Source organism: Muscardinus avellanarius (genome assembly GCF_963383645.1).
Source record: "Muscardinus avellanarius genome assembly, chromosome: 3".
NCBI classification, from domain to species: Eukaryota; Metazoa; Chordata; class Mammalia; order Rodentia; family Gliridae; genus Muscardinus; species Muscardinus avellanarius.
Window position 1 is genome coordinate 104,122,072 of NC_137788.1, and position 21,242 is coordinate 104,143,313.

The 21,242-nt window shown below is 44.9% G+C and overlaps 1 protein-coding gene across 3 annotated transcripts in view; it reads right to left on the reverse strand.

Annotated features, from left to right (window-relative positions):
* Window positions 1-765: 765 nt before the first annotated feature.
* TSPAN2 (tetraspanin 2) overlaps window positions 766-21,242 on the reverse strand; it is a gene marked incomplete at both ends in the record, with an annotated part of 40,542 nt that continues 20,065 nt past the window's right edge. The window contains 6 exons of one of the 3 annotated variants that reach the window (XM_080690865.1): window positions 766-831; window positions 5,812-5,895; window positions 10,813-10,884; window positions 11,960-12,058; window positions 13,343-13,417; window positions 13,565-13,662. In XM_080690865.1, the coding sequence (XP_080546991.1) occupies window positions 766-831; window positions 5,812-5,895; window positions 10,813-10,884; window positions 11,960-12,058; window positions 13,343-13,417; window positions 13,565-13,662 (494 nt within the window). The remainder of the gene's footprint in view (window positions 832-5,811; window positions 5,896-10,812; window positions 10,885-11,959; window positions 12,059-13,342; window positions 13,418-13,564; window positions 13,663-21,242) is intronic. The other 2 variants (XM_080690866.1, XM_080690867.1) reach the window with 2 other exon arrangements.

Consider the following 21,242-nt stretch of genomic DNA (forward strand, 5'->3'; position numbering starts at 1 on the left):
AAATAGTTAAAAGGTTTTTTTTTTTTTAGTTTTAAAAACACTCACTTTTATAGGGCACATGATTGTCTGTGTGACTACTCTTTCCAGAAGGAGGTTTTTTAAAATTTTTTTAAATACTAGGAAAGCATGACTTATTCAAATTAGATTTTCCATGCTATATTTAGTTTTACAGATGTGTTTAGTTCTAAAACTGTGGTTTACTGTATTCTGGGGAAAGCATGTATATAAAAAAAAATCCCAGGATACCCTTAGACTCAGACACAGTCTATTTTAACACTGCACCATGATTTCTCCATGCTGTAGCTTATTGCTTCAATTAACTAGAAATCCCTGAATTCTCTGTATGCAGCTACTTTTTGTGGCTTAGGTCTAAGAAACTAGTCCATTATCATATTTCCTGAATAGACAGGTTTTTTTTTTTTAAAAGTTTCTCAAAGCCTTTTTGATCTTTTTCTGGTAGCTAAGTAAGTTGTTTCTCTTATATAACAAGAACTAGGAATTCCCATCAAACAGACCCCACTACCGTAATGCATGTACCAGAAACACACAGATCACATGGGAATATGTGCTCAGTCAATATACACGGGCACTCACTCAAGGGGAGAATCTGTTCTCAGCCAGTCACACACACATGTGCAAATATACAAATGTCAGCAAATTCTTTTAGATCCTAATGTCCTCTGAATATTAAAAATGAGCTGACAGACAGCTCTCGGGACATTTAGCATGAAAGCTCTAGACTGCAGTTTTCATAATGAAGTAGCTTCAAATTACATCTCGCGAGTTTCGTATCGCACAGCAGAGGACCATGCTGAATATCATGCCAAAGATCTGAAACAGAAGGACAAAGGACAGCTCATTAGCGGCTCTCCAGTGGCTCCCATTGGACAGAAAGGTCGGCACACCTGCCTAGGTGTCTAAGTCAAGTTAATAAGTACAAAATGCTGGTTATAAGTAGTGTTTTTATACGTTCCTTAAGAATGGCTACTAGGTAAAGACTTCCCTATTAACCCTGCTTAAAACGTGTTGCTATGGTATTATTGTTAACAAATAGCAAGGCTCTGTTTTTTTTTTTTTTTTTTTGTGGTACTGGGGTTCCTGAAAGCCCTTCTACCTCCGGGCTACACTCCCAGACCTAGTTTTACATTTTTATTTGAAAACAGGGTCCTCTAAGCTAGCGCACGCGGCTGGCTTCGAACCTGCGCGATCCTCCTGTCTCTGCCTCCCAAGCGCGGGGATTACAAGCGTGCGCCACCATGCCCGGCCAAGGCTCTGTTTTAAGAAAAAGGATTTCCTTGCCAGGCGTGGTGGCGCACGCTTGTAATCCCCGCGCTTGGGAGGCAGAGACAGGAGGATCGCACAGGTTCGAAGCCAGCCGCGCGCGCTGGCTTAGGAGACCCTGCTTCCAAACAAAAATGTAAAAGTAGGTCTGGGAGTGTAGCCCGGAGGTAGAAGGGCTTCCAGGAACCCCAGTACCACCAAAAAAAAAAAAAAAAAAAAGAAAAAGGATTTCCTGGCACAGCGGTGCACACCTGTATGTAATCTCAGTCACTCGCGAGGCTGAGGGAGGAGGATTACAGATTTGAGGCCAGCCTGGGTAACTTAACAAGATTCTGTCTCAAAATAAATAAAAAGAGTTGAGTATTACAGATCAATGGCAGAGTGTTCCTGGTTTTAATCCCCAGTACCACCAACAAAGAAAAGAAGAAGAAGAAAAAAAGAATAAAAAGAAGCTGCTCCTTCCTTTCGCTGGGCCTGGTAGCACACACCAGTAACTAACGAACTAACGAACTAACTATATTGGCTCTGTTTCTGGCTTGTAGAACAGTTCTCAATAGTTGTTAAAGATTGGTACATTACTGGTTTTATTGTACATTTCCTAGATGCCTTTTGCATATTCATTATTTTTGTTTAAATATACTTATGGTCCAATTAGTTTTGTATTGTCAAAAAAGCTTTAGATTCTTACGGTAGTGACCACATACTAAAAAATGGGGTATCTCGCCAGGCGTGGTGGCACACACTTGTAATCACAGCATTTGGGAGGCTGAGACCAGCGGATCGTGGTTCTTGGACAGCCTCAGCTACTCAGTGAGACCTTGCTTCAAAATAAAGAATAAAAAATCGGGCTGGGTGTGTAGCTCAGAGGTAGAGTGCCCCTGGGTTCCATCCCCAGGCCCACAAAAAGTAGGGCCTCTCTTCATGTCTGTCCATTTCTAAGTGCTTCGGTAGTTAATAGTTTTATCAAAGCATAAACTAAGGTACTTGAACTAGGACATTTACAACTTCTACCTCTTGGATAGCTTCCTTCCTTCCTTCCTTCCTTCTTATTTTGTGGTGAACCTGTGATCCTCCTTTCTCAGTATTGAGATTACAAGCCTGCTCTCTTGGATAGTTTTCCAAAGAGAAGCCAAAAACTTGGGCCAAATCAACATCCACTTTCCTGGTTTAAAGAAAAAAATGCTGACAAATCTGTGTTGGTTTCAGTCATTTCCCAGATTTTGCAGAGTTTGTGGAGCCCTGTCTGTAGGTACCTTTTTATAAACAACTGTCAATGTTTGTTTTTAAAAACTAGCACCATAATTTTCTGATTCTCCCCTCAATCTCATCTTAAACCAGACTGCAAATGCTAAATGCAACAGGCCAAATCAGACATTCTGGCCTTCAAACAGCAGACTGTAGGAAGGGCATAGCCGGCAACGGGATTCTACACTCCTGGCTGACAGAACCCAGTCCCAGTGTGTGGTGGGGGAGACACCTAATGGACATTTGATTAACTGATTGTGCTGTAAAGTCAATCTCAGAAAAGAACTGGAGAAGGAAGTCTACAGGAGCTGGTTCAGGACAGCTGAACAAGGCCACTCCCTCTTTACCATGTTCCAGTTTGCTCTTAAATGTCCCCCAGGGTTAGTGTGTTCAAGGTGGTCCCCAGCTGATGGCATATTGGGAAGTGGCGGAACCTTGAGGAAGTCTGGCCTAGGGGAGGCAAGTACGGCCCTGGGGTGTGCCCTTGAAGAGGGTATTGGGGCCTTAGCCCTTCTTTTCAATCTTTGCTTCCTGGGCGCCATGAAGTGGGAAGCCTTGTTCTCCACAAGCTGCTCTGCCTCACCTCAGCCCCGGGGACCATGGACCAAGACCTCTGAAACCATGAATTAAAAACCTTTCCTCTTTTTTAGTTGTTCATCCCAAGTATTCTGTCCTAGTATAGGAAAGCTGACTAACACCATGGTTGCGAGGTTGGATTCAACCCTTATCTCATTCTGGTTGTGTTTTGAAGGGAACCCCTTAGAAAGAGACTTCTTCAATCTCTGAAGAGACTGCTGCAGTCATGAGTCAGTCGTGACTTCTTCCAGGCTGCTTGTTTGCTGAAGTCAGAGAATTATTAGGAGAGTCTGTTTGATACCTCCATTATGAGAATGTTTGCAAACTTCTTAGGATTGTCCTTGAGGAGCTGTAGAAGTGCAACCAGCCTGCAATCAGGATAGGTGAGAGGGCCTGGGAGATGTCCCTGGATTTGGAGGTTCTCACCATAGTATTTTCAATCACTGCCCCACCCCTCTGTGCTGTGTGAGCAGAGACAGGGGAAAGTGCTGTGTATTCCTGGAAACTACGGACTCGTGGATCTCCTTACCATTCTCACAGCCCTGCCTTTTAGAGAGGGCCATGAACCCTTTGACGCAGAGGGCTAGTGAGGAAGTGCTATCTAGTTATTACCACCCGCCTCTGGACAGTGGAAATCGTCTCCTACTGGCCTTCCCAACTCCAATCTTGCTTTTCCAACCCATTCCCCATGGTGTGCCACAGGCTGTTTTAACCCTTAAAGGCTCTCTCCTCCTTCTCCTTCTCCTTCTTCTTCTTTTTTGTGGTACTGGGAATGCCCAAGGGCATTCTACCTCTGAGCTATGTTTTAATTTATGTTTTTACCAGCCCTATGTTTTATTCTTTATTTTGAAACAAGGTCTCACTGAGTTGTGGAGGGCCTAAGTAGCTGAGGTTGGCTGTGAACTTGCAACCCTCCTGTCTCAGCCTCCCAACTACTGAGATTATAAGCATGTGCCACCATGCCCGGCTTCCTCTCTTCTTAAGAATGAAGCCCAACCTCTCAGAAGGGCACACAAAACTCTCAATTGTACGGGCCTGATAGCCCGCCAGTGCAAGTGTCTCTTGCCACTCTAGCCATTCTGTCTGTGGCTGCCAGTTCTTCCTGTACATCTTCCTTTGTACTTCAGAGGTGCTGTGGGCACCCAGAAGCATTATGCTTTCTCATATGCTTTGCCTTGATTCTGGGTTTGAAACACTCAAATTATGTAGAGAGCTGCATTTAGTGAGTGCTACATGTTCCAGACACTTTATATTCAATAATTTGTAATGATACTTTACATTTAATGTCCCATTTAATTGTCACAACAATCTTGTGAATTTGGTATGTTAAAAATCCTCATTTTGGCCGGGCGTGGTGGCGCACGCTTGTAATCCCCACGCTTTGGAGGCGGAGACAGGGCTTAAGAGACCCTGTTTCCAAATAAAAAAATATAAAATAGGTCTGGGAGTGTAGCCCGGAGGTAAAAGGGCTTCCAAGAACCCCAGTACCACCAAAAGAAAAACAAACAAACAAACAAAAATCCTCATTTTTAGTCAGACACTTTGGCACATATCTGTAATCCCAGCTACTTTGGAAACTGAGATAGGAAGATTGCAAGTTTAAGGCCAGGCTGAGCAACTTAGGGAGACTTCATCTCAAAATAAAAAAAATAAAAAGGGCTAGGGATGTAGCTCAGTGGTAGAGTGCTTGCTAAGCATGCGTGAGGCCCCAGATTCAATTCCCAGTATCACACAAAAAAATCCATTTTACAGATAAGGAAATTAAAGCATCGAGAAACTATAAAGTTTTCCTGCAATCCCAAGGTTTGTAAGTAGTGAGACCAGGAGCTGAATCCAGGTTATATGATGTCAGTGCTTGGCTTATTATAGATTTCTATACTATGCTGCCGCTTCAAATAGCAGGTGAGAGAGATTAGCTGGGTATTGTGTTATCTTGAATTGAAAGTCATGTACCTAGGTTAATATTGGTGGCCTTAAAGTGAGAAATTATTGCAATGATAAACTCAAGGTCAGAATTAGGTCAGCACTGAGGTTTGTACCATATTTTATTTTATTTTATTTTATTTTATTTTATTTTATTTTATTTTTTGGTGGTACTGGGAGTGGAACCCAGAGGCTTTCTACCTCCAGGCTATACTCCCAGATCCATTTTATATTTTATTTGGAAACAGGGTCTCACTAAGTAGCTGAGAGCCTCACTCAGTAGCTGAGGCTGGCTTTGAACCTGTGTGATCCTCCTGTTTCAGCCTCCCAAGCGCAGGGATTACAAGTGTGCGCCACCACGCCCAGCAGTACCATATTTTAAAGGGCTACATATTGATATATTTAATTAGCTTTGTTCTTAAAATATGTAGTGTACACAAATATCTTTGTCTTTAATGAGAATTGTCTGTGTGTGTGCACTTACACAAGTGTGAATGCTGAGCACTGACAGGGACATTCTATCTCTGAACTACCCTCGCAGCCCTATTTTATTCTGAAACAGGGTCTCACTGAGTTACTGAGGGCCTCTAAATTGCTGAGGCTGGCCTTGAACCTGTGACCTTCCTGTGTCAGCCTCCCAGGTACTGGATTACAGGAGTGCACCACCAAACCTAGTGAGAATTCTCTCTTTTGGTACTGCCATCTCACACTTGAAGAGAAATCAGATGCAAAGCAGCTCAAGGCTTCTTAGAGGGCAAAAAAGGGTAAGTTCCGAATCTTCCTCACCGTGAGGCCTGCGATTCCAATCCCGACAATTCCGATGAGCTGGAGCTTTACACTGATTATGGTCTCAATTTCATCAATGCAATTCTGTTTGGGGAAGAAAAGGAATACAAACTGAGTGTATGTGTGAATCATCCTGCTGACCCAGTCCTTTCCTTCTCCACAGACCATTCTGTGAGAGTTAATCTATGTCAGCCTTTGCTCATGTATAAACAAACCAGTCCTCCTGGGTAACATCATCCCAGCAACCTGAAAGCGAAAATGGAGTTTGGGGAAATGCAATCCTCTCCTTTTGGTGGCTTTTGCTATGTAGGCCAGAGGCTGCTTCAGTGGCCTGACAAATGGCCAGAGGAAGCTATTTCTCTAGGATCTATCTGAGGCATTTTAAAATTTGAGGGCTCTTACTTTCAGCAAAGAAGAAATAAATTAATATTCCTAAAATAACAATCCTTTGTCTTCATATTGCCATTTACAGTTTCTATGTATGTGATCCAATTTATGTTGCGAGATCGGCATTGCTTACTAAGAGACTAACAAGTCTGTGTAGGTTTAAATTAAGTACAGTAAAGTCCTGACACAGGAAGGCCAGATCTTGGGAGTTAAGAGGACGATTCTCTCCTGTGGCAGCTGGGCTGGGCTATTGGTCCCTATCCTGAACCCCTAAGAGACCTGTGGAGCAGCGTGGGTCCACAGGACCGTCATGGACAAGGGAAAATTGGACAGGGAGCAGAATAGATGGTCCTACTCATTACTAGTTTTACTGGCTCCACAAGCTTCTCTGTGGAGTCCTCTGAAGTAGAGGTCTGATCTCAGCTCAGCTGCAGCCTTGAGCTCCTCAGGTTCTTTCACTTGTCACTGGTCAGCTTCCCCTGATAACCACGCAAGGTACCGGAGCCCTCCCCATGTCCTTATGTTTCCTTTCATGCTTTACTGAGTCAACAAGCATTTTCTGATTATCTACTCTGCATCAGGCACTGGGTTGGTGGATGCGGAGATAATAAGAAATGATTTCTTCTGCTCTCAGGAATCTCAGCTTAGAGAAAGGCACAGATTCACAAAATATTATAACACATTCTGATAAAAGCCTAGAGACACCAGTGTAGACAGTGGTTCTCTCACATCCTGTAGAAAATGGGAGTCAACCTAGGCACTTCTTCCACCCTCCCTCCCCTTCACTACACTCTTTGATGCTTCCTTCTTTCAGCGCCAGGACAGTCGCATATAGCAAACACGGAAAGGGGACACGGCAGCGCCGCCCTGACTTCTTTTCCTCTCACCAGCACCGAGGAGGTGCCCTGCTCTGCTGAAAGTTCACCCCTCCTATGCCTCTGGGGCTCCTTCCCTCTCTTCTCTTCAGGGAGCCTGTGTCTCCTTCTCTCCTGTACAATCAATCAGCCTCTCCCCCGCCAATGACATTTCCACTCACCACCTAACACCATGCTCAAGTTTTTCAATCTAAAAACAAGGCCCTCCTCTAGCTGCCAATGGTCCCTCCCTTCCTTCATAGTTAGCATCTTCTTGAGAAAAACAAACTAATGAGACATGTATGGGCTTTACTTAGTTACAAAGGTTATTGAGATCTGGAAAATGGATGTTAAAAAAATGAAAATAAAAAACATCTGTACTCCCACCAAAATAATAAGTAACATTGTTGGTGATTCTTACATATACAAACACACCCCCATACATAGTTAATTCTTTGCATTTAACTGTTTGGTTTTTCTAACTTAATGCTAAAAATTCAAAAATGTCTTATTTCACTAAAAATTCCTTGAAACCCTGATTATTATTTGCTGTAAGACATTTTATCATATGAAAGTATATCATAATTTACTTATGTACATACTTGTTACATAATTGCATGTACATAATAATTCCGTACTGTCATATATTAAGGAACAATCCAATATTTTGTTCTTACAAATAACACTGTACTGAATACTACCACACAAAATTTTTTGTTCACATTTCTCATTCCTTTTTCTTAGAATAAATTCTGAGAAGTGGAATTTCTGAATCAAAGGGCATGAACATACTTAACACTCTAGTCTTACATAATTGTACTGTCCTTTAAGACTATTGTACCAATTTTTCTAAAAATGTTCTTTTCAACTGGGTGTGGTGGCACACACGCTTGTAATCCCAGTACTTGGGAAGTTAAGATAGGAGGATCACAGGTTCATAGCTAGACTCAACAACTTGGTAAGGCCTTCTGGAATTTAGACTGTGTTTCAAAATAAAAAAATAAAATAGGGCTGGGAGTTTAACTCCCTGGGTTCAATTCTTAGCACCAAAAAATAAATTTTTTTGCATAATTGTTGTCCAAACTGTATGTTGCTATTAAAGAGGGTGGGAAACTTGGTCAATTTCACAGGCTAAACAATGGCAACTCTTCATTTAAATTTGCTATTAATTTTCAAGATTACTTTTAACTGCCTGTGCTTTTAATGTGTTGAATGGTAATTTGGATTTTATCTTTTATGACCACTTTTCTCATATCCTTAGCCCAAAGCCAAACTACTTGCAAGCACACCTTCTCTTCCTGTTTCATTTCCTGCAGCCTGGCCTCTGTCCTCATACCAACCAAGTCACTGTTTACCTTAAATGCCAAATCTTGTTGGCTTTTCCATAGTTACCTTAGTGGACCTTCTTGGGCTTTTAGTTCTCAAAAAACCATTACATTTTCTGCCTCTGTGCCATGGTTTACACTATTTCCTTTGCAGGCAGGCAAAGAAACCTCCTTCCCTTCTTTAATTACATAAACACTTCTCAGTCTTGAAGTGTTGGCTCAGACATCATTACATCTAGTCAGCCTTTGCCGGGTCCCCCAACTTCCGGCTTCTCCTCAGTGCCCTCCCCGCTGCTTTTATAACACCACAAAAATTCAACAAATCACAAGCCTGTGCGTACCTGCACTGCTGCACTGTGCCCATCTCTGTGCTCACTTCTCCTTGTTAGTATGGAGCCTTCCTTACGCATCTTGTATCCACAGTGCCGGCATGAGGTGGTAGCCAATCGTGCTGAACTGACCACGATGGCAGCACCTGACCCTGGTGCCGACCCCAGCTCCTCCCGGGCATCTTCTCACTTGTATCTGGCCACCCCTCCCTGTTTCCTTCTTTGACCACTTCTTTTCTGTCCAGCTTTAAGTGTTCTTGTTCCCTAGGGTTCTATCCTTCTTCATTTCTACCAAATCTCATGGATCAACTGCATTACCTATAACTTTTTTTTTTTTTTTTTTTTTGCGGGTCTGGGGATGGAACCCAGGGGGATTCGACTTCCAAGCTACACCCCCTGCCCTATTTTTTTTTTTAATATTCTTTATTTTGAAACCGGGTCTCACTGAGTTGCAGAGGACCTCACTAAGTAGCTGAGGCTGTCCGTGAACCGCGAACCTCCGGTCTCAGCCTCCTGAATGCTGGGATCACAAGTGTGCGCCACCATGCCCGGCTCGTTACCTATAACTTTAAGATTCTATATGTCAGATACCCCAACCTCTCTCCAGAATCACAAACTAGATTTTCCAACTGCCAGTTGGATATTTCCACTTGGAAGTTCCTCTGGCACCTCAAAAGTCACCATATTAAACACTGGTTTCATTTTTCCCCATAATTGGTTCCTTCTCCTCTATTTGTCAACACAATAAACGTGTTGATCAACTATACAGGTGGAAGAGCCACAAACCCGGGAGCTTTCCCCTCTTCTCTGATGTCTCACTGGCCATTAGTCTTACAGATTTTACCTTCTCCTCTTAAGTGCTGTTGCTCAGTCCAGCTTGTCCCAGATAACATCTCTTGGCTGATAAAGAGAAGGTTTCCCATCTGGTCTTGTCAGGTCTAGGCTACTCATTTTCCACCAGTCCTCCACATTGCTCCCAGAGCCAACTTGACCAAATACAAGTCCTACCCCAGATTCTACTGAGCTGCATCATGAAGGCTAGGAGGAACTTATCTGCCCCAGGAAGACACCTGGGGCTTTCAGCCTCTCCTCCGTGCTTGCACTTAACAGAACCCAACTACCTTCTCCTGTCGCCACGCCTTTATCCTACCTCCTCTGCCTGGAATACCCATTCTCTTTGGTTTTCTTGCTTACTGAACTCCTAATCATCCTTTGAAATTCTTCCTGACACATCAGGAAGCTTGGGGCCCAGGTGGTGGTACTGTAGCCTTAACTCAGCCCAATCCTGCTGACTCCTGAACATCTCTGGAATATCTCACTTCTTCTCCTTCCCTACTGTTTGTGACTTGCTTTGACCCCTCATCTTCTCTTTCAGTATGACCACAGGTGCCACTGGAGTAGTCTCCCTTCATTAGTTTCCAACTTTCTATACTACCCTCAACACAGCTACCCGAGTACTCTCTGCACAATGCAAAACTGATTCAGTTTCATGTTCTGCTAAAAGTGATGGCTTCTTCAAACCTCCAAGTATGAATTTGTGCCTTTGCCCACCTCTCTCAGAATATCTCTTGCTGATCCCTCTGGGCTCCCTGTTCTCCTGTGGTCCTGGAGTTCCTCACCACCATGCCTCTGGCTCCTCTTGCTTTCTGGGGTTGGAATGACCTGCTTTTGTCAAAACTAAGCCCAAGGATCCCCTTCTATGTGAAGCGTTCCTAACCCTGCTCTGTGTCCTTGGTGTCCTATACAGACTTCTCACACCGGCCACGGAGGCAAGAATCATGTCTTTTTCATCTTAGAGTGGCACAATACCTGGCATAATACTTAATAAACAATGCATTTATCCATGCTATGACTACCTTGGAGAAGTGTGGGGCAACATTCTTGGGGCAAACTCCTCTGACCCAGTATGTGGCCTCATAACTGACAAGTCAATCTGCCATCATTGCCCAGGGTATTAGGAGACTGTGCCAACATTGTTCTACATTAAATAAAGTGAGGTCCAGAACCCACGGGAAGAGAATCTCCTAGAATCCCTCGAAGTAGGACGTGAGCCTGCCTGGCTCCACCTCACACTACAGGGTGGGATGGGGGCTGGTAGAAGCTCACCTTGTGGCCTAGAAGCTCCTTTGGGCATGTGGGTTGCACCTGTTCAGAGCTTTCTTTTCCACAGCACTGAAACTGAAGAGGAAAAAAAAAAAAGCACTTTAGGACATGAAAGGGAGAGAGAAGCAGCAGCCTCTATGAGTCCGGGCATGGCTGCTAAGAATTGGCAATGCCAAGGCAGCAAAGCAGCTCTCATCTCTACAACTCAATCTGCTATTTCTGGAAAGAGAATGAAGAATCACATAGTTATGCTAGCACACCAAGAAAATGACTTCCCTACAGCTGTCTGTTTTATGATAGGAGGTGACTCAAGGCAAAAAGCTAATTGACAGCGTCTGTGTGGACGCTGCTGCCTTTAGAGAGGAGCTAGGCCTTTGGACTCCTTCTTTCAGAAGGGGAATCTTATAACCCGATGAGGGGGATCAAGTTTAATGAACTTTGGGGAGGGCTGGGGGCTGTCTTGGAGGGAGAGAAGTGGCCACAGTAAACCCCAGGGGCTGAAAGGCCAGACTTGAAGACTGGCTGGCAAACAGGTGACCTGCCATAGGGCTGGTTCCGTAATCAAAGGCATCCAATACTTGGCTCACGAGTTCATAGCTACGTTTTCACATCAGTGTTTAAAAATCAGAACAACTCTGGCTTGGCCCATGTCCTTGACAAGCCTCCCTTGATTAACTATGTAGTTCTGGGAACTCCACTAATAGAGCGGTCCCACAGAGGGTTCCAGAGGGAGTACAGCCATCTCCTGTGACTCTCCATTTTACAAGTGGGTACTGGGGAGGCCAAGTAACTTGCTCCAGGTCATAGAGCTGTTTCGTAGCAGAGCTGCAGCTGAAATGAGCTTTCCTGGCTCAAAAGCCAATGTTTACTTCTGTTACAGCACAATGCTGCCCTTTGAGAGAACTTGACATTTATTTGGGTTGTTTCTCTGTGTTTTTGTTACACTTCTTTGTCTCTGTGGGCACACAGTCTGACTCTCTTTTTGTCTTCTAGGGTTCTTTATAGAATGCAAACCGTGGCTCTCATAAGGGCAAAAATAGGCTGCTGCCTGCCTCTCTTAGATTTATTTTTGATCCAGGTGATTAGAGATAACCTGCTCATACGTGATCTTTACAATATGTGATGTCAAAGAAGAAGCAAAGTTACTCACTGCCGAGTGGAAGGTGATGAGAGTCCCATTTCCCTTCCCCCTGTCTTTCAGGTAGTCACTATAAGCCTCTTCATACATGGTCTGTACATGTCGAATAGCCTGAAAGAATACCACGAAAACCGAGATCACGGAGTGGGAAGTTTCAAATGTTCTTTTTTCATTAAGAAAATCCCCTTCTTCCATACCCCTAAAAAGGATGCCTTTCCATATGTTTATTTTAAGATGATTTTGCACATATGGAACAAAATGTAGATTCTAGAGTTTTTAAGATGCTTTTGAGGATGGAAGGATAGACTATCCAAGAACAGTTTCCATAGACTACAAAGACTTCTTAGAGTGGAGGTTTCCAAACCTGATAGCACTCCAGCATCAACTGGATCCCAGATTCCTGGGACCCACCCAGGAGATTCTGATACACGGCAGGGTGAGGACCTATTGCAGTCATGGCACGCCATGGTTAAAATGACTCAGTTTTTTCATAACATGGTTTAGCAGATGCTCATCACCAAGGAATACTTTATTCTCTAAAACAGTGTAGAAAATGTATAAAAGTGTGTAACCCCAAATCCACTAAAATCTCAAAAGTCTTAAGATCTAGATCTACTTCTGCATGGAGTTGAGTTTAAACCAAACTATGGCTATAACCGGGTACTTTAGAAAAATTCCATGGGAAATAATATTTTATATGTTTGTCATATTTTAGTCTAAAAGAAACATAGTATAGTCATAAACACAGTATTGAAGGTATATGAGTTATCAGTAAATCTGAAATATAGCACATATAGGGTACCTTTCTTCTTTCTTTTCTTTTTATCCCTCTTCATCTCACAGTGTGTTTTTTCTTCTAAAAGGCTACTTCTTCTGCGAGGCTGCCTGATGACCTATTCTCGACACCTAGATTTGGGCACTAAATCTAAGCTGGCATCAGCAGCACACAGCAGGTCAGGCTTTACTCCTGGAGGATGCAGTGGCCTTGTATGGGCCCAGCCTTAAAGATAAATGACAATGTGACAATGGACAGTTTGACCATGTGTCTTTTTTCTCTACCACTCTTTCTCGTTTATACCCTTGCCTCATTTTGAATTAGGGATAATCTTAAACTAGAGATTCTTTTAAAAAATCATAGACTAGTTTGTAAATCAAATGGAAGCTATGAACTATCTCCCTAGAAAAATGTGTACAAGTATAAGCTTGCACAGTTACCCATGCTCATACACACATATGCTCAGTTTTGTGTACTGCTTCTAGGTTAAAAAGCTCTGCTGATACTACGTTGGGGGCTATCTAATTTCTTAACAATATCATGGGTATTGATATTCTCGTATCTTATGCCGTGAAGAGCACACTTTAACCATCATAAAAAGAAATGTAACTTTTACTTACTACACCCTTGCCTATAAAAGCAAATACTCCAGTGGTTACTTCAGCAGCAAATATCACCAGTAGGCAGGTAAAAAACTGTAAAGGAGAGAGAATACTAAGTTCATTAATTTAATATCTTTTCAATTTACTTAGCCTCTTTGAATCCAGCTGCAGGCCAGGCCTCCTGACTCCCTTCAGACCAGGTCCTCTACCCCCCACCCCCACCCCCGGGTCCCCACTTACTGATCCGAGCACACACTGCGACTCCCGCATGGCTCCGCAGCACCCAAAGAACCCCACAGCCATCATCAGGGCGCCGGCTCCGACCAACACATAGAGCCCTGCGGACAGAAGGGCAGGGGAGACCATCAGAGTGAAGTGCCTGGCTCTCCCTCCCCTGAGGGCCTGAGCCAGCAGAACTGCCTCCCGGTAGCTGGGCTGGAGATTCTGGCGCCACAGGGCGTTTGGTTGTAAGTGCTGTGATGGGCACCACACGCTGAAGCTTGCTGAGCACACTTTAGTTAGTGGTTCACTAAACCTGTGCAGTGAGCCTCTGAGGTGGGCGCTGCCAGTATCCCCGGTTCACACAGAGGGAAGCCGAGCTTGAGGAGGCAAAGGAACCAGCTCAAAGGCACGCAGTCAGCCAGTGGTGGAAGCCATGCTGGCCCATCTCCCTGGCCAGGACACCATGCCCATGAGAGCCAGGACACTGTGTCCAGGGCTGGTCAGGAGCTGGTGCCAGAGCTGGGTACAAACCCAGGCCTTTCTCCTGAGCCCCTGGGCCTCTGGCACTCTGGACTTCATGACTTTCTCCATCTACAAGAGACCTGAGCCAAGTGTTGGGAGGGAAGCACCTGCCCAGGTGTGGCGGGGAAGCTGTAGGTGGGTGGGACAGAGGGGGCTTGTGGTTAAGGCCAGAAGCAGAAGGCATGATAATAAGACACTGGTTTTGTGTGAATTTTCTCTTTCAGAAGGCAACACCATAGACATTGGACACACAGGAAGCTTTGCTACAAGAAAATATCCAACAAGGACAGGAGATAACATAATGTACATCACCCGTGTGACTAATACAGCATTAGCTCCACATACGAAGGACTCATTTTCACTGATCTGAGCACTGAGAGTATATTTTTTGTCACCTTCATAACAGCCCCATGAAGCAGATACTGTTGCTACCCCCATGCTTTAGACAAGGGCGCTGGGCCCCAAAAGTTTAAGCAATTTGGCCAAGGTCACAGAGCTGGTGTTCCTCAGAGCTCCTCACGGTGACCCAATCCTCCACTCCAGCAAAGCAGCCGCCTTTGGAGGGTGGCGACTTCACTTCCTACCTCAGGCAAGCCCTGAACATTTGTTCTAATGGAGAAAGCCAAGGGCAGACACGCTCTGGTGTGCTGGGAGTGAACTCCCACCCCAGCCGTCCCAGATTTCCTTCTGATGCTGAGATAGAGCAGCACACAATGCAGACCGCAGTTGACTTTCTTGGAGGAGTGCTAATGGTCTCTGTTTGCTTTTCTGCATTTTACTCTGATGAGTCACCTGGAAACCACTCCCCTTCACCGGAGTTGGGGTGGTGTCGCGCCTCTGTGGGGAAACCCTGGGCCTGGCATCCAGGTGCTTCCTGAGGCTCCTCCGGGCTGCTGAAAGTGGTTTGTGGGCAGGCCCGTCTGTTCTAGGACTTGGAGCCGCAGGCGCAGGCGTGGCTGCCTGGCTTCCTGTACGCCCCGGGGCAGCCCAGTGAAACAGGGTCCTTCTCAGAGCGTGCTGTCCCGGGGCTCTGCCGCCTGGGGGAGGGCCCTACTTCTTGCTGTTCCAGCTCTGCCACTTCCTCTACAGGGATAACTTCCTTTTATTTAAATGGATAATTTTATGGGTAATGGATGTGGTAACAAGAGAAATAATAGCATATTAAAAATAATAGTCTTATGGGCCTCGCTGTCTAAATAACCTATTGTTTTTGATGTCTTTATTTTTTAAAACTCCTCCACATCATCATCTCATTGATTCTTTAAAACAACCTGGTTAAGCCGGGCGTGGTGGCGCATGCTTGTAATCCCCGCGCTTGGGAGGCTGAGACAGGAGGATCGCACGGGTTCGAAGCCAGCCTCAGCTACTGAGTGAGGCTCTCAGCAACTTAGTGAGACCCTGTTTCTAATAAAATATAAAATAGGTCTGGGAGTATAGCCCAGAGGTAGAAAGCCTCTGGGTTCCACCCCCTGTGCCACTAAAATAAAATAAATTAAAATAAAAAAATAAAACAACCTGGTTAGGTAAGACAAACATTTGTTTTACAAATGGGATCAGAGAGCATGATCCTCATTCCCATCCTGCACTCCTCACAGAAACGGACTGAATAAGGGTCAGCGGCAGCACCGCCATGTGTGTGTGGTGCCTGCCTGGAATGTCTCACAGGTGAGCCATCCTAATAGACCGATTTCTTGCTTGATATGTCCATTGCCTCCCCATTGCTACTGCTACCTTGCCACATGATATGGTCTACAAGGCAGAATTCTCAGTGTCTGTAGGTCGGGTGGACAAGGAGAGTAAATCAAATAGGAATTTCTGGACTGGCTGCCTCGTTGATTGTCTTACAGAGAGATACATGCTGGGAACCCCTCTCAGCAAAAACATAGTCCATGAAGCCACCACTGAGCTGGGCTCTCCAAGGTCAGGCAGATGGGGATCGAAGCTCCACACCCCGAGAAGGTCTGGGATGTAGGGAAGAAGGGCGCCCCTGCAGGGTGGTGCACAGTGGACAGCCTGGTCTGCGGAGGACTGAGCTGCTCCCCACTGGGCCGACGCTCCGTCTCTCTGGATGAGGTCCTTGCTTTTCTGAAACAAATAGCTTTTCAGGAACATGTGCTGACTTGACCAAATATTCCATGCTGAGGTTCTCAGGATCCCGGAGCTCATGGCAAAACCAACCTAACTGCCCTAGCGGTTCCCCCCAGGAGGTGTCTTCCCAGCAAGCCTCTGTTCATGGAGGAGTGCTCCACTGATTCCTCCATTCCAAATGAGCATTGCTTGGGGAGCTGGAGGGAAATCAGAGGGAACTCTGTAAGTGGAAAAGTTCTTTGGGTCTGCTGAATCTTGTCCAAAATTGGGTTGTAGTCTTCTGTACATCATCAGGCCACCTCTGACTTTCTGTGATACCTATCCTCTACGTGGCCCTCCCCTTGAAAGCTAGCTGCTGGTGGATAGTTAATTTTCGGTCACCTGTCCATTCCAAGATGGCTTCTATAGGGCCCTCTCCCTCCCACAGCAGCATTTGTGACCTATTTCCTGAATCCCTCATGCACTCCAAGCCCTATTTCCCTTGATTTAAAAGGAGAAGACACTTTGAAACTGCACTTTTATCATTCATAGCGTGACTTTGCGATGCCGGTGGCCTCTAGTGACGTCCTAGGGGCAAGAGCTCCCCCTGTACCTTCTTCCCTGACAATTCCATCTCCTCTTTCTGAGATTTCAGATACTTCTTTCAAAGTAAGTAGCATAATTTCAGTTAAAAAAGACACAAAAGATCTTCTTAAAGGCTCATTGGTATAAAGTCATTTTAAAATGGCTCCACCTGTTAGGACCTGGATATTGGCAAGGTCATCAACTTCAGTGGCTTTTTGCAGCAGATGGTTTCATATAACCTGCTAATGACCATCTTTTATCTAAAAATTCTTTTTTTATGTTCCTGCATAAAAACTCTCCCAACTTCTCCTGAATGCACATAATTACAACTGTCCTTCAAGTATCCAGGATCCCCTTCAGATATCAAAGTCATGCTCGAGTTTCTTGTATAAAATGGTGGCGTGGTGGCACACGCTTTTCATCCCAGCATTCGAGAGGCAGAGACCGGAGGATCAAGGTTCAAGGACAGCCTCAGCTACTTAGTGAGGCCCTCTGCAACTCAGTGAGATCCGGTTTCAAAATAAAGAATAAAAAAAAAAAATAGGGCAGGGGGTGTAGCTCGGAGGTAGAATGCCCCTGGGTTCCATCCCCAGACCCGCAAAGTTAAATAAATAAATAAATAATAAATAATAAATAAAATGGTATCGTACTTGCACATAACCTACACACATTCTCCTCTACTTTAAATCACCTCTAGGCTACTTATAATACCTAACATAATGTAAGTAGTTGTTATGCTATATTGTTTAGGAAATAATGGCAAGGAAAATATCTGTACACATTCAGTAGAGTTTTTTTTTTTTTTTTTTACATATGTTTGATTTGTGGTTGGTTAGATCCATGGATGCAAAAACCATGGATTTTGAACACACCATTTTGGAGGACTAACTGTACATAAATATAGAGAGTGGGACTCTTAATGGGGAAGGGAGGACTTGACCTCCCTAAGTAGCAGCAGCAGCAGCAGCAGCAGTAGCTATGCTACTGAGTACTCTTTTAGGTGCTTAACATGTCTCAGGCATGGAGTTGCTTGATACTATTGGGAAGTAAACACAGCCTCCTGGTGGCTCCGGCTGCTCTGGGAAGTGTGTGTACCATGCACTTGACAGATGTCACCTCAAGAACCTGCCAGCTGAGGAGCTCCATGTTGGGAACTAGTTTCTCCTTTTTTTCTCCGTCTTATATTCTCCTATGTGATCATGCCTGACAGACAGCCTTTCTTTAACCAGCCTGAAACACGGTAATAGCGCCAGAATTTACTGCGGGCTCATTCCGCAATGGGTAGTACACGTAAGCACGTGCACATTTCACAGAAGAGGAGTCTGAGACACAGAGAATTCAGCACTCACTCTGCAAAGTGAGGGGTTAAGCCAGAATGGGACCAAAGCACATGTCCATAATACTCATGGTACGCTTTCAGTGGGAACTCAGAACAGTGATTCTCTTAGCTAGACATCTGCTCATTTAGAAATGGAAGAGGGGTTTTTCCTGACAGAAGTTCTTGAGGTGTCTAGACTTGATGATTCTTATGCCGGGCATAGTGACATATGCCTTATAATCCCAGCAACTTGGGAGACTGAGGGATGAGGAAGGTGAGCTTGAGGCCAGCCTGGGTGATTTAGCAAGATCTTGCCTCAAATTAAAAAATAGAATTGATGATGCCTGGGTTTTACTCTGAAAGTACAGGTCTGGAGCACCATGTCTAGGACTGTCAACCTCTCTTGTAGGTAAATCCTTTTATTCTTCAGTAGGAAGATGATCACCTACTCCACCTACTTGTAAAAGTGCTTTGGAGAAATTGTCTTAACACTATAGGCTACAATACTTCTCTGCTCCCCAGCTACCCAGGCTGTCAGGTACAAATGAAAACCAAAAAGTTAAATAATATTATCAGAATGAGTCAGCGTTTTAAAAAAGGCAAGCCAGCCCCATAATGTTCGGCACTGGAACACTTTCCTTACACATAACCTCCAGCCACAATCGAAACCAGGCTCCAGGACTCTGGATTTGCCCGGGAGAGGCAGCTGCAGCCAGCCTGTGACCCAGGAGAGCCAAGAGGCTCCTGTTTGTGTGGGCAACCCCTCCATGGAGAAACCTGCTCATATCCTCTGCGCACAGACATGACTTCATATGCTCCAGCACAGTCTCCCCAGCCTCCGGGGCTGAGGGGCTCTCACCCCACTTTGCTCCCCTAGGAAGAGGACCCTAAGGTGTCTGCCTGTCCAAAGGGCAGGCTGGAGACGGGCCACAAGAGGGAGTTGGACAGGTGGGTTGCTGGAATTTGGAAGATGTGGGGCTTCTCTCGGAGTTCACCAGCAGAGACCAGAGTGGAGAAGCCCTTGGAAACTCCATTAACTCAAGTCTGCTGTTGCCAGTTCTATTCTCACCAGGCTCGCACTCCCCCACCTTAGCAACTGAGGGACACAAATGCCCTGAATTGGCCTCCAGACCGCGGCCTGGACCCAGAGGGCCCTGAGAGGGCGCTGTAGGAGGCAGCCAGTCTGACCACTCGCTCTTGTCCTCATTTCCCGCAGCTGGATCCTCCAGGTTTGGCCTAGAATCTACCACTCCCCCAGGCTTGGAAGTCATGTCTGGATCTTTACCATAGGAAGGGAAACTCCATCACCAAGCATGCCAGGAAGAAAAGCACCCCACAGGGCGGGACAGCTCCTCTATCAAAGCAGGAGCCAGGCAATGCAGCTTCCCCAGGGTCCCGCAGAGACAGGACTCGAGGCTCAGAGGGCTTTATTTTATTATTTTATCTTATTGTCTTCCCTGAGAAGGGGTCTTGCAAAATTACCTAATCCAGCCTTGAATTTGTGACCTTCCTGCCTCAGTCTCCCAAAAGGCTGAGACTCTAGATGCATGCCACTGAGTCCAGCTAAAGCCTCATTTCTTTAAAAACCATGTGACTGTGCCAAGCCTGTTTAGGACACTCTTTAACAGAGTGGTAATAAGAGTTTAATGAACTGATTGTTCTGGAACCTATTCTGAAAAGAAAATAGATTGGTGAACATGCCTGTGAGATTTTCCAAGAATTGGCTCTGTTTTTTTAAAGTTCTGTTACCTTGCACTGTATGCTATGAGATGGCATAAGTGGTATCCTAGCATATTTTTCTTCTTGCTTTATTGCTAGAGAGCAGGTATCTTTTTTTTCAGAAAATTATTAATTGAGAAAAAAATAAATTTGTACAAATATGCATATTGCTCTTCCTATTTGTAAGACATATTTGAAGTGCAGAAAAGGTTCCTGATGTCGCAAGGGGCTCTTGTTGACACTTTCCAGGGAGCTGCAAGGGGCAGGAGCAAGGTCCCGCCTGAGGGTCAGCAGACCTGGGTGCTGAGCTGAACCCCACCAGGGAAGGAGGAGACCAAGGCCCACTGCTGGCCCCCGCTGCTTAAACCTCTGGCCCTTGGTTTCATTATTCTGCTTAGCACTGTTTCTGTGACAACACACCTTCCCTGACTTTTGAGCACTGACCAGGAGCATTCTCCCCATCAGCTATTCGAGGGGAGATGAAGCTTTGGAAGAACTCAGAGTGGGTTAACCTGCCTCCATGTCCCCAGCCACCAAGGACAAGCAAAAATGATCTAGACTCTGCCTTTTGACTTGTTTTGCTTGCCAAGGCAAGGATCCACTTCTTTTTCTCTATTTAGATAGATAAACCTCTTCCATTCCTATGTCACAACGCTCAAGAGTCCTAACAGATAAGTCAAAGATAGGATGTGATAACTCACTCCCTATATCTCAGGCAGGATGAGAAATCCTTTGGTTTATATTAAAAAAGAGAATCAGGAATATTCATGAAGAGCTAGTTCATCCTCCTACCCAACACAGGCATCTCCTGATTCTAATTTTTTTTTATTAAATTAGTGGTTAATACTTTCATCTGTGCAGTTAGTTCAACATTTTTGAGTTATCAAATCATTAAAAATATTTTCTAGCCGGGCATGGTGGCGCACGCTTGTAATCCCCGCGCTTGGGAGGCAGAGACAGGAGGATCGCGCAGGTTCGAAGTCAGTCATGTGAGCTGGCTTAGGAGACCCTGTTTCCAAATAAAAATGTAAAAATAGATCTGGGAGTGTAGCCCGGAGGTAGAAGGGCTTCCAGGAACCCCAGTACCACACACAAAAATATATTTTCTTATGTTGAACCCAAATCTGGACCTGTGAAATGGCCACCAGAAGTTTGATTCTGGAGCAGCAGAGACAAGGCTCCAGGACTGGGTTCCATCCCTAGTTCCAGCCAGGGCCCCTCGCCCTACTGCAAAGGTGGTACTTTGTGAAATTCAGGCTTTCACCTGAAAATCACGAATGATACTGCTGGCCTTGGCTGGCCACCACTGACTTCTTTTGCCATTTTGATTCCTTCTGTTCTTGAGTTTGACTAGTTAGGCTTAATGGTGATTAATACTGTTTCTTGTCTTTCTGTCTCTTTCTTTATAATTCTTACTTTAATCACTTGGGGTTATGCCCTTAATTTCCTCGGGCCTGACTATCCCAATCACTCATGATGTTTCTG